The following is a 13,229-nucleotide window of genomic DNA, read 5'->3' as shown; positions in this document are numbered from 1 at the left end:
TCGGTTTTGACAGTAGCTGATTCCCCAGATGTCCACCATGACTGCGTTTAGAACGATCCAGATTAAAGCAGCCGTCTAGATGACAAGTATCGATTCTGAGCAACTGTTGTAAGGACAAACTACAAACACTCCACCATCCTCAGCGCCCAAATACGCGATATAGTAGCCAGCTCTTCTTTCTGTTTACGGACGTGAGATGACGCGAATGACGACAAACTGACGTTTCCCACGGTATCCGACCCGACAGTTCAAATTATAAATCAATATTATAAGCTTACCATTGCGAATCTGGGTAGTTAAGGAGACAGTTTTGAACACTGATTGTTTTACAAACTTGCTCAATATTTGATTTTTGTTCATTTTTAACCAAAAAAAGTTTGACAGGGCAGCATTAATGTCTTGTAGCAGTAAGTCTTAACAGTTGGACTTGCCACTGAATCAGATCTACAGCATGGTAGGAAATCCCTGCGTATAAATCTCACCTGCCACAATACGAGATAAGCACTGTACCAGGCTCTGAAACAGCCAGTTGGCACTGGAGGTAAGTATGCGGTGGCTAAGTAGGTAAAAGGTTGCAGTGCTCCTGTGACATTGCGAGATAAACACCGTACCAGGCTCTGAAACAGCCGGTTGGCACTGCGTGTAATTATATAATGAGAAAGTAGGTAAAAGGTCGCAGAGCTACTGTTCTGTTCAGAGATGGTTTGTTGTGCATGTAAACACTGGAGCATTGCCACAGGACATCATTGTCCCACCCATTTCCATCCTGGACCTCAGTGTTCAGAGTGGGGTGTGCTAAATTTTCCAAGAACTCCTGGGCAATGCTGTATGTAACAGAGTCACACACTGCTGACCTGAGAGAGAAGGCCATATAAGCATGGTGTGCTTCCTCCTGCATAAAGCTAGTGCTATACAGTAAGTCCTGATTGATCGCATATGTCTTCACATACAAAGTTCTTGTCACGTTTCTACTTCCCTCCTCAGTATTCCATATGTTTTGGTTTTGGTAATCTTCACTGTTTTTACTGTAAAACAGCAGCAAATCATAAACATGTCGGAAAGTCAAACATGTAGTGAAGAAAACATGCGATAAGGTCCAGACCCGGCCTACAGGCCTTGACTCGGTGTTATGACTGAACGCATGTTATTGTTTTCGTTCTTGTCTATTTCTTATTAATATGTGAGAGTACAACCATGGATAAACCAGGTTTATATGGTTTAGTGATCAGGGCTAGGATTTAATGCTAACGTTAGCGTTAGCATGATGGTTTAGGGTTAGTATCTCGAACTGGGTTTTAGGTTCAGGCTTGGCATGATGGTTTAAGTTTTAGTGTTAGGGCTATGATTAAGGTTTATTAGGGTTTAGGATTCCTGGTCTGGTGTCACTACGTATCAGGATTTAGGATTGATATTAGCAATATGGTTTATGGTGTAGTGTTTATGAGCTAGGGTCGAGGGTTAGGCGTGATTCTTCAGGTCTCGACCCTGAGAGTGACAAGGAAGGAAGTCCGAAGCGGACTGTTTATTGACTCGGGAAATGTGAACAGTGGTATTAACTGCGCTGTTTGTTGAAATAATACAGGCATCCTGTCGAAGAGCCGAACGAGCGTCAGAAGCGCTGTGCAGGAGGGAAGCGATAACTCGGAGACAAACAAACCAAAGAAAGCATACAGCAGGACCTACAGCTGCATTATTATCCTGACATGTGACCAACGCTGCGTGCTGGTGTTTGATAGTATTAAAAATGCATTACAGCGTAAAGCAGGCAGATTGTGGAAAAACGCACGAGCTGACTTCGTTGGACGTGACCAAAAACAAACTAATATTGCTGGTCATATTAGATGGGAGGGCTAAAATCGAATACCTATCATTAGCTTGACGATCAAACGATCAAATTTAACCAATGCGTTATATCCCAAGGTCTCATCAATGGCGTAATAATAACCATGTGGTGCAATCTATTACACTCACACTTAAAGGCAGCTGAATATGTGATTTTAAAGTGTTAAGTACATAATGCTCTACTGGCCCTTTCACTGAAACAAACGAAACCTAAACTTAAGGTTCTCTCACTTTGTGTAGTCTGTATTTTACTTAGACAATGTGTACTTGGACTGTATACTTCTAGTTGCTCCACCAGCCTTGTAGGAAACACTCTAAAGAGCCTAATTTCTGTTTTATCTCATTACACACTCACGTGAACGTTGTGTTTGAATACCCAGCTTTGTACTAATAAAGGAAACTGAGTCAGCATCTACTCCCCGTTCACACTTCCTCTGAGAAACTAAAACAGGAAGAGGAATGGATTACCGACTGCACCTATCGAGCACATGCCAAGTTGAGAAGAGATTTAAACTTAATGATTAGACTGATTGGATATTATGCCAAGTCAGACACAAAACTTACCAAGATACTTTATAAGCAAGGTAATAAAACACAAGGCTCTCAGAACACAGTTTGAAGACGGTTTATTGGCGTGCAGGTTTTTCTTTATTTTTTTAACCACTGATCAGTTTTTAACTAGAGTTAGAAAAGAAGATGGGGGGAAAAGCATGGCTAACCTTAAAACCACACTAAGTGTATCAAAGAAAAGGAAAGCTAAAGATTAAACTAAAATGGGCCAAAGAAGACAACATTAGCATGTTGTCACTGCTGGCCATAAAATAAGAGCTTGGTAAAGAGCTGGACTTGAGCGGTTTGGTAGACGAGCGTCAACAACCAACACCAGCCAATCAAAAGCGCAGAACATTTGTGACGGCATCACCACAAATCTGAGCTGTTGGATTCTCTGTAAAGTATTTTTTTTTGTAGGTACAATTTTATTCTACTGTTTTGCTGGTTTATTTTCTTCTATTAAACTAACACTCATAGCTACGTGAACATAATTTAGAAAATGTTGGCTGGCAGGCTGCTTGTTGCTTATCTTGCTACTATGAAAGCTACAGAATGTAGGCTAGCTAGGATTTTGATTGGCCGGTACTGGTTGTTGACCTTAGGGCAGCGACGACTTGGTGAAATCAATCAATTAAATTATTCAAACACTCGTAACGGATGTAGCGTTGTCTGTTCTTGTATTGTTTTGGGTTTTACTTTCATGTGTTTGGTTGTGAGGCAGGGCTTTCAGGGCTTCCTGCTAATTATAATGAAAGAAATTATCATGTGTATGCAATTATGCAAAGAATTGTATAAACTCATGAGCAGAGAGGACTCAGTTACCAGTGGTGGCTTAGCGCTTATGGTTAAGGCTCTGGGTAAGGGTTAGGAAGGTCATTGGAAAGTCGGGGGTTCAAGCCCCAGCACTGCCAAGCTGCCACTGTTGGGCCCTTGAGCAAGGCCCTTGACCCTCTCTGCTCCAGGGCGTGCTGTATCATGGCTGACCCTGCGCTCTGACCCCAACTTCCTAACATGCTGGGGTATGCGAAAAAAAGAATTTCACTCTGCTGTAATGTATATGTGATTAATAAAGACTCATTATCATTATACAAACTCAAAATATCAAGTTAGTGAAGAAACTGTGTGCTGGTTAAGCATGGTTATAACCAGTGTTGGGTAAGTTACTTAAAAAACTAATCCCCTACAGATGACTAATTACTACTTTAAAATGGTCATCTGATTACATTACTGATTACTACATATCAAAATGAATCAGATTACTAATTACTTTACTTTCACGTTACTTTCAAAACCTATCAAACCTACAAAATTACTTTTAGCGCGCGTCAATGTATGACGCGATCAGAAAAAGTCGGATTTATCATAAAACTTGCCTCGGGTGTTGTCGCTGTTTGTAGGACGACCAGACCGATAAAATATGCGATTATTTTCTTTTTAAACATGATTCATTTACTTTCACTTGCCACCCAACCCCCTACACCCCCCACCCCCATCTAATTCACTTGTTAATTTAAAAAATAACCGACGTGATTTCTTTTCTCCACATTTTATTTATTATTTATGTTCATAGGTGATTTTTGCACGTGGTTTTTTTTTTCACATTTATTTTCAACATGTGATTTTTCACATGATCCCCCTGACCCAATATGATTCCTTTATTTACATTACATTACATGATTCCCCCCCTGTGATTTTTCACATGATCCCCCTGACCCAGTATGATTCCTTTATTTACATTACATTACATGATTCCCCCCCCCCCCGTGATTTTTCACATGATCCCCCTGACCCAATATGATTCCTTTATTTACATTACATTACATGATTCCCCCCCTATGATTTTTCACATGATCCCCCTGACCCAATATGATTCTTTTATTTACATTACATGATTCCGCGCCCCCCCATCCCCCGATCAAGCCCCTGCCCCGCATGTTTATTTTCACATGTATGACATGTGGACATATGATCACTGCGCATGATCTTCACATGATGTCGTGATGTGTTTACTGGAATTCGCATGCGTGGATTACAGAAAAATATGTCTCATTTTTCGGTAAGGGTAAATCAATTCAATTCAAAATGTCCTTCATATGCGTCTGACCAAGGCTCACTAATCACTAATGGGGTTTAAGATGCTGATACTGATAAATAATAAGACAACGTATTATTTCATGTATACAAAAACAGCATGTCAGTTTAAAACCAAGGTTCAAGAGCAAAAGATGTCCCTCATCTCATGAATGTATTGCACTCTAGTAGCCTGTATACTTCTACCCTGATCAGTACATCCTCCAATTCACAACATCAATCCCTGATCTTATATCACGGCATGTCCTTTCCCTGAACTCCTGCATCTGTTTTAAACCAATTTCTGCAAATCAGTATCAGATGAGTGGACTGAGATCTCTGTACAGGTCTCGGTTCCTCTCAGTGGTTCTCTAGTTCTCGTACTTTTATAGTAGGTTACTGCTGTAGATGTTGTGCGGACTGATTTCTGAAAAGCAGCTTCATGATAATTAATATGTCTTGAAAACAATGCTGTAGCTGTAGATGTGGTTTTACATTTCATCTTTTTTTCTCTTTATGATTTTGCTAATACAGGAACAGTTACAATACCTGGAACGTTTCCAGCTGTAATGTTGTACACAACTTTACTTCTACGTCTTGTATCTGAGAGTGATTTATTCTCTCAGGGTGATATGGAGCACACAAGAGAGTGGGTGATGTTTCGGTCTTTGTGGTACACTGTGTTCTTTAAACTCACCACAAAAACATTCTGCATACGTAGCCACACACACACACACACACACACACACACACACACACACACACACACACACACACACACAGAGCTCGGCACTGCGAACAAAGGTCACGGTGCTATGTTTTGATATGTATGAGTATGAGCGTCACTCAGTCCATAAATAAGCTTTCAATGCTTGGACAGTCATTGTGCAGACACAGCTGTCAATCAAATTTACTACACGCTAACGCACAATCTCTCTGGCTCCGTAGAACTGCTTTAAAAGTCTTTATCATTTCGTAGTACTGCACTGCAACTACCAATGCCTCACAATAACGTGCAATGATTCATCCGTTCCTGGTGTTTATGTATGTTTCAGCATGCCCTTGCCAGCATCCAGGAATGTGTATCGCTTACACCATGCACGTTTGCACAGTGTGATATCCCTGATGTATTCAATAAATACAATCCTTCATGAAAAAATCCCTAACGGTTTCCATCAACCCTCAGATATGGTTATATTGGTTTGCTTCAGCTTTATGAACCTTCGCATTAGGAATTTTCTGGGTTCACTATTAAATACCAGCATGTGTAGATGACTACCATCAGAACAACACAAGAAAGGCCATCAGGAACCATCACCAGAAACACATTAAACCTCATTAGGAGCCACTAGACATCCGTAATGGTTTCTAATGGAGTGTTTGTTTCAGCAGGGATTGATATAACCCAGCAATGCTGAATGTTATGTAAGGAATGAACCACTTGAAGGAATGCACTTATGGGAAAATAATCAAGGACGTGGTGGTGTGATGTGAAGCGGTGTTACCGTCACGTTACTACCCCGAGGTTGATTATTTTCCAATAACTGCACATTAAGTGTTTTATTCCACTTATACAACATTAATGAACAATTTTCTCATTAATGAACAATTTTCTCATTAATAAACAACTGTTGTTTTTATCAGTTTATTGTTACAGTACATGCGAAACATCCAGGAAACAAGCTAGTTCTTATTTCACTTATGTTATAGCAGCTATGAACAGGCTTTCATCTCTTTTTTTCCCCCTCAAACTCTTCCATCCTGAAGACTTTCCCGTGTCGGAAAACTTAAAGTTCCAGCTGTTTATCCTGACCGTTACCAAGTGCTGACACTGGAGACTCCTTCCATTGACGACGGATAAACATCTTATGGAAAACTTCACCGTAACTGTATTGACGATGACACACGTTTGTGTATTCGCAAATATTACGTTTATGTACCAGGGTTCAGGGTCAAAGGTCATAATGCACAGCTTCTTGCTATACATGTGTAGCTAGAGCTAATCCTGTGCGACTGTGACTATCAATAAAATGAGATCATAAACCTGATTCTTATGATCCGGGGGTTAAAGCTATACAATAAATACCGTACCGTTCTGGTGAAATGCTGTAAGTGGGAAATTTTAAACATTGTTTTCACACACACACACACACACACTGTGTGAAACGGGAAATGTGTTGAAAAAGTGTACACCTCCCCTCACACCTCAAGGTCAGTGCTGCTTCAATCACGCGAAACATCGTGGGAGAAAAACTGATAAATTTCAGGAGTCAAGTAAACGCTTCAAGTCCAGACACACACATTTTTTTTTTCCCTCCTGAAGTGAACGGGAAATATATGATAAACCAGGTTTAATGTACGGTCAGATTCTGGGGTCAAAGGTCATTTCTGACCATTCCTCCTGCTGCTTTGTGCAGTTACATATAGCGGTTATACACGTTCCTTCATGTTCTGTTTATTATATTAATTCATTAGGTTCTATTTCTTTCTTGCTAGAAAAATACACACACGTCACACTCACACCCCACCGCAGTTTAGATGCATATTCATGCGTTGTTGTTGTTGTTTGTTTAGTCTCGCCATCTCCTCAACAGGCAATTTTGTTGCGTAATACTTTGTGACATTATTATTGTGTAGCAATGTGTCATGTCCGTTAAGCAAAAAACGTTGTCCGGCACGCACAACACATATCCTCCTTGTGTTATCTGTACAAGCTCATTTTGAGTCATGCATTTTAGTTAATATCATTAAACGTACTGTACGTTATGTCTCTAGCATTTCGTCATGGAATAAAATGAGTCAGATGCGAGTGCCGAATCCCATCCATCCATCCATCCATCAACAATTTGGAAATGGCAATCGGCCTACGGTGCATGTGTGTCTTTGGACCGGAGGAGGAAACCCCTGAAGCACAGGGAGAACATGCCAATTCCGGCACACCCAGGGCAGTGGTGGGATTTGAACCCCTGACCCCGCAGGTGCGAGGTAACAGTGCTAACCGTTAAACCACCGTGCACCCCAGTGCAGAACTCTTTATCAGCAAAACAACTAAAAAAAAAAAACCCAAGTGGTTCTAGATCCCACAAACTAGAACCTCTAGACTAAGGCAAGGTGAAGAAAAGCAAACTCAACAGGAAAAAAAGCACTCACGGTGCAAATAAACACACACAATGTTCCACAACCGAGGAGGCAAAACGCGGAACTTAAACAGAGAAGTAATTGGGGAAACACAAAACAGGTGGCACAATCAAGGAAGGAAATGGAGCAGACGACAAAAGAAAAAAAAATGTGTGAGGCTGCCCTTTGGTGGTCTGGGGAGGAATTGTCCATGGTGGACATGACACATTTTGCTGTTATAAAGCGCATCGCACTCCCCGATTCGATCCCGAGCTCAGGTTACCGTCCGTGTGGAGTTTCTGCGCAGGAGTTCTCCCCGTATTCCTCTTGTTTTCTTTCTTCCGCTTTCCTGTGAGAAACCTCACAGCTAGGTGGACTGGCTAAAATAAAATCCCCCCCGAGGTGTGAACGAGTTTGAGTGTGTGATGGAACGATCCAGGGTGTATTCCTGTGTTCCCCCAGTATTCCCAGGATAAACTACACGTTCGCCGTGACCCTGATCAGGATAAAGCGCTTACTGAAGACGAAGAAATGATAAAACAATCGAACAAAACAAAACAAAAACAAAAACAAATCAAAAACTCAGTCTGCTTCAGCCGGTAATCAGGTTCTGGTGTCATTACACGACATCACTTCCTGTGTGGACTTTTCAAACTGGACTTTAAAAATAAATAAATAAATAAATAAATAAAATGAAAGTGTACAGGTTTCCATTTTAAACGCTAATACAAACTGAGAGAAGTGAACTCAGTGAGAATAACCAGACACTGAACTGAGCCAGGGTATTATATTCGCTCCACGCGAACCAAGAAACATTTTCATTCATAAACGCACTTAAAGTACATCATTGCTTACGATTGTCATATCACATTATTCCATCATGCCCTGATATCGCCCCGCCCGCTTTATTGAGATAAATAAAGTTTGTTTAGCGCTTCAACTCACTTCACTTCTCACCAGACAGAACAGCTCTGCTTCTCTAGTAAATTACGCCACCTGCTGGACAACTTCATTATATTTACCTTCATGGTTTAACAGTTGAGCACGTTTAACACTTTATCATCTCTTCATCAGCACGGTTTACAGTTAATTGTCTCAAACACATTCAGTGACATTATGATAATATCCCAAAATGCATTGCATTCTGGCGTATCCTTTTAAAAACAGCATAAATACCGGATAAAGCTGATAATAAATGTAAACAGCAGCAATGAAATACCTAATGTTTAAAATATATTCGAGTTCAAGTTGGGTTGTATGTCATTTGTACTCGCCTCTGATTCTCGGAACAGGAATTAGTTACATCTCGTTTATATGGATTTAACAAGAATTAGCATGCTAATTAGAGAGCAGGATGTTATGGAACGATGTGGGTTTTGCTTGCATTCCCACGCTACACGCTCCTCCTCTTCTCTGGGAAATCGGCGAGGGTGTGTTAGAAACAATACAGGAATTCAGTGAGAGTTTACATATGCCATGACTCACATGTCTCTCTCTCACACACACACTGTCCTTCCTCCAGCACACGAGGAATAAATAAAACAGTGTTTAAAATGGTGTTTTTCAGTAGGTGGCTTCATCTATATTGTCGTCACTGTCTCCTCCAAAATCCTCGCCGTTGTCAAAGTACGACATGATGTAGTCCGTCTCCTGAAACACACGGCGGAAACAGGGTCTGAGATCACATTCGAGTTCTCCATTCCGATTGGTCAGAAGGTGCTGATTCGTTTTACAATAACAAACGCAAACGTAGATTCTAATACTAATCTACAGCATTGATCATCTCAGAGCTCATCTCCGAACTTCTCACCTCTTCAAACTCTTCTTCATTGTAGTCCTCAGCGTCGTCAGGCTCTTCTTCTTCCTCTCCGGCCTTCTTCTGCTTCTTCTCCTCGTCCTCTTCCTCCTCGGACTGGTTCTCAGCCTCTTTCTTTTCCAGGTTCTGTTGAAAAGGTTAGCGTCGTATATGTTTGCCTGCCTGAATTCAGACATCTATTTGTCGCACTGTCTGTCTGACTATCAATCCATGAAATGATCTGTCACCATCTACAGCCAGCCTCGGGATTTATTAGCTTTCATTTATTATTCTGTGAAATTTACTCCAGTTAATGATTCGATTTCTCACATAGTTTCGGTGTCAGATCAAACGATTTAACCAAAAATAAATAATAAATAAATAAAAACCAAATTAAAAAAAAAAAATGTGCCATTTTTACTAAGGGTGCCAATCATTCTGGAGCTGTATCTGTTCATCAATCTGTCTTCTATCATTATAGATAATAACAAAAATAAGATTGGGAAAAGACAGGACAAGATCATTTCAATATCATCATATCATTATATTGTTATTACATCATCTGCATATGGAATCATTGGGGTGACTTGGGAATCACGTTGGGAACCACTTGAGGAATCATTGGGGTGATTTGGGAATCACTTGGGGAATCATTGAGGTGATTTGGGAATTACTTGGGGAATCACTTTGAGAACCACTTGGGGAATCACTTTGGACTCACTGGGGTGATTTGGGAAACACTTGGGGAATCACTTTGGGAATCACTTGGGAAATCATTAGGCTGATTTGCAAATCACTTGGGGAATCACTTAAGGAATCACTTTGGGAACCTCGTGGGGAATCATCTGAGGAATCATTGGGGGTGATTTGGGAATCACTTAGGGAATCACTTGAGGAATCACTTGAATCATTTTATTGATTTAGGAATCACTTGGGAAATCACTTTGGGAATCACTTAAGGAATCATTGGGGTGATTTGGGAATCACTTGGGGAATCACTTAGAGGTTTGTGCTGTTGTAAGAAATTTACCTCTAAACAGGGGACATTGGAGACTCCATAAATGCAATTAAACATCTCCTTACAAAAAACTTCACTATATCAACGATTACACACGATTTTAACTTGTCTATGTGACGCGTCCGCTGTACAAGACCCTGTGTAAGCTGTTACTATAGAAACGATAAGGTATTACAATGCACATATTATTATAAACCTGTGATTTATCCTGCAGCTGGAACTACTTTCGGAGATATAATATATATATATATATATATATATATATATATATATATATATATATATATATATATATATATATATATATATATATTTTTTTTTTAATTCCGATATTTTACCTCCAGTTTTTGTAAGACTTCTTTGGGCGCAGCAGGTTTAATTTTGCTCTTCACTACCGGTTTGGTCTCTGTGGACAGAAACAACAATGTGTGAGTGTGTGTTCAATAAAAAGACATATTTGGGGCTGAATCTGTAGTCACACTGTGCTGCGTCATGTGTAATGTGTTAAACGTAACATTACTAAACCATCATATTGTTTATTAAACACGGCCTTTAATAACGTAGTAGTTAGCACTCACTGGCTTTGCGTGACTTCTGAACTTTGATGCAAAGCTCTTTAGGGAGTCGACTCCAGTCTGAAACACAATTACTCACAAACATAAATATTTGTGCGCTTCACTACCATACCTTTTAAAAAGCAGATTTATAACACAGATTATCTAATGCCTGGAGTCTTTTGCTTACCTGGAGTCCATTCGCCATACTTGGCCTCTCCGGTCTGGTATTTATCCGAGTAACGAGCCACGTCTGTTGAAACAAAGAACCAGAAACAATGGACTTACGACCCAGCCATTGAGATCCCTGATGACTTGAGAAATGAGAAACACTTTCCTATAGTGTTTGGAAAGTTACACCCATACACGCTTCATTTACATGCAAACGACTAAAAAAAACCCATCTACAGCTTCACCCACGTGTTTAGCATCACAACAGAAACGAGTGCAGGACAGAGTCCCATGTAAAAAAAAAAAAAAAAAACTTAAATTACATCTTTACAACTGACACTGGAGACTCCTTCCATAACCGCTAAGTAAATGTCTCTTTACAGAAAACCTCCCCATATTAACGATTACATATGCTTTCAAATGTGTACGTTTTATGTTGTTACTATAGAAACGATACAGTATGAGAATGAGTGTATTAATATAAACCTGCATTACTGTCAAGGCTGAAAACGAATCCTTCTGTCCAATCGAATTTGAGAATTCGACAGCGCCGTGGACCACGATAAAAACACCACCTAACATTTTAGTGTACGTGTAATTATGTGTCTGTGCTACCGATGTTTTAATAATACCGGTTTCGCTAGCAGTCCTCCGTTAGCTGTGTGTGTGTATCGTTACTATCTCTCTACCTTTCCTGGGTGCGGATGGTTGGATGTGGAAGGGCAGGTTCTTGCTGGAGGCTCGGAGTTCCTGTTTCAGCGCGAGCATGTACTCCACCTCTTCTCCCGTCTGCAGAGGAACCGGCCTGAACTGCATGGGCTGAAAATGAACACGTGGACATGAGCAAATACACCAACTTCCTTCCTTAGTTGTTAAATAAATACCGTCCCCATGCAGAAAACTACTCCGGCCCATTATGGACGAAGGTACGACGTTCACGGTGAGTATTTGTCCGAGGATTAATGCGTTGAAGTCAAACCCATGCGTACAGGGTAGAGCGGTGACGGTGCCTGAACGCCGGTGGGTAAAGCCTCTCCTCTGCCGAAACCCAGAGAGTCCACATTAAAGGTGAAGAGACTCCGGCCTCGGCCTCTTCCTCCTCTTCCTGACATGACGTCTACAGAATTAACAAACACAGCCATTTTAACCAACACCACCCTCCTCCTCACATGGACCTGAACTCCAGACAGCAGTTCCAAAGAAACATACAATAACACCAAAAATAACTTGTATTACTATTATTATTCCATTTATAAGCCAGTATATTATATTAAACTATATTATTTGGTTTTGGATGAACTCAAATATGTATTTCTTTCTATTTATCACACTGGGTTGAGAATTTATTTCTCCCGGTTTCTTAAAATACGTAGCGTTTATAATACCAGGCTTAAAAATAACTCAGGAAGTGATGTCAGCTGGTCAACCTCGCACACTTTTCACTTATTATATCATTATCAGTAAATCAGTGAATGTAAACATCCTCGCGATAAACCACATGACTCATATCAAGCACTGAAATATTATCGAGCAATCATAAGCATTATATTTATAGTAAGTCTATAACATATTACAGACATTCTTATGACATTACAACATGACATGACTTTGTGTAAATAAATAATAATAATATAAAAGCATGTACACATAAGCAGTATATAATAACACATTTATAACGATGGATATATGCATGATATACATAATAACACAACTATATCATCTTTTAGCCAACGTTACATCCATAAAGCTGAGTTTTGACCTCTTGACATAAAACCATAGCGTATAAATGATTATTTTTAATGATCTTACCTCTGATCGATGCTCAGCTCAACTCCTTCTGTTTAGGAATCTCAGTGCAAACCTGATAATTAGCGTGCTAAGCTGACGCTTTAGCTAACTCTCCATCTATGATCGAATAAATAAAAAAAAGCACAGCAGATATTGTGAAATAACCCGACGGTTCTGTGTCCTCTGTCGACTAAACAGTTCAGGCGAAGTCTCTTATGAGCCACGTGGGCGATGCCGAGTGTCTCACACCGAAGTCCACTTCCGCACCGGCAGGAAAGGGGGCGGAGCCGGAAGTCACGCGCCTCCGAGAGATGTAAACAAC

At 40.3% G+C, this 13,229-nt stretch overlaps 2 protein-coding genes across 2 annotated transcripts in view; both read right to left on the bottom strand.

The window, feature by feature from the left end:
- Positions 1-8,354: 8,354 nt before the first annotated feature.
- Positions 8,355-13,229, bottom strand: part of polr3gla (RNA polymerase III subunit GL a) — a 5,088-nt gene continuing 213 nt past the window's right edge. Inside the window, exons 1-8 of the mRNA XM_053638679.1 lie at positions 12,929-13,229; positions 12,109-12,236; positions 11,809-11,938; positions 11,139-11,201; positions 10,973-11,029; positions 10,733-10,800; positions 9,392-9,523; positions 8,355-9,231 (exon numbers count right to left, since the gene is read on the bottom strand). The exon at positions 12,929-13,229 is cut by the window's right edge and continues 213 nt beyond it. Coding sequence (XP_053494654.1) covers positions 9,145-9,231; positions 9,392-9,523; positions 10,733-10,800; positions 10,973-11,029; positions 11,139-11,201; positions 11,809-11,938; positions 12,109-12,231 — 660 coding nt within the window. The 5' untranslated portion in view covers positions 12,232-12,236; positions 12,929-13,229 and the 3' untranslated portion in view covers positions 8,355-9,144. The remainder of the gene's footprint in view (positions 9,232-9,391; positions 9,524-10,732; positions 10,801-10,972; positions 11,030-11,138; positions 11,202-11,808; positions 11,939-12,108; positions 12,237-12,928) is intronic.
- Positions 13,107-13,229, bottom strand: part of LOC128616276 (beta-mannanase/endoglucanase A-like) — an 11,496-nt gene continuing 11,373 nt past the window's right edge. The window contains exon 4 of the mRNA XM_053638854.1: positions 13,107-13,229. This exon is cut by the window's right edge and continues 41 nt beyond it. Within this exon, the coding sequence (XP_053494829.1) occupies positions 13,107-13,229 (123 nt within the window).

This window comes from Ictalurus furcatus, chromosome 12 (assembly GCF_023375685.1).
Source record: "Ictalurus furcatus strain D&B chromosome 12, Billie_1.0, whole genome shotgun sequence".
NCBI lineage: Eukaryota > Metazoa > Chordata > Actinopteri > Siluriformes > Ictaluridae > Ictalurus > Ictalurus furcatus.
The sequence above is the reverse complement of the archived record's forward strand: the minus strand, read 5'-3'. Positions and strand labels throughout refer to the sequence as shown.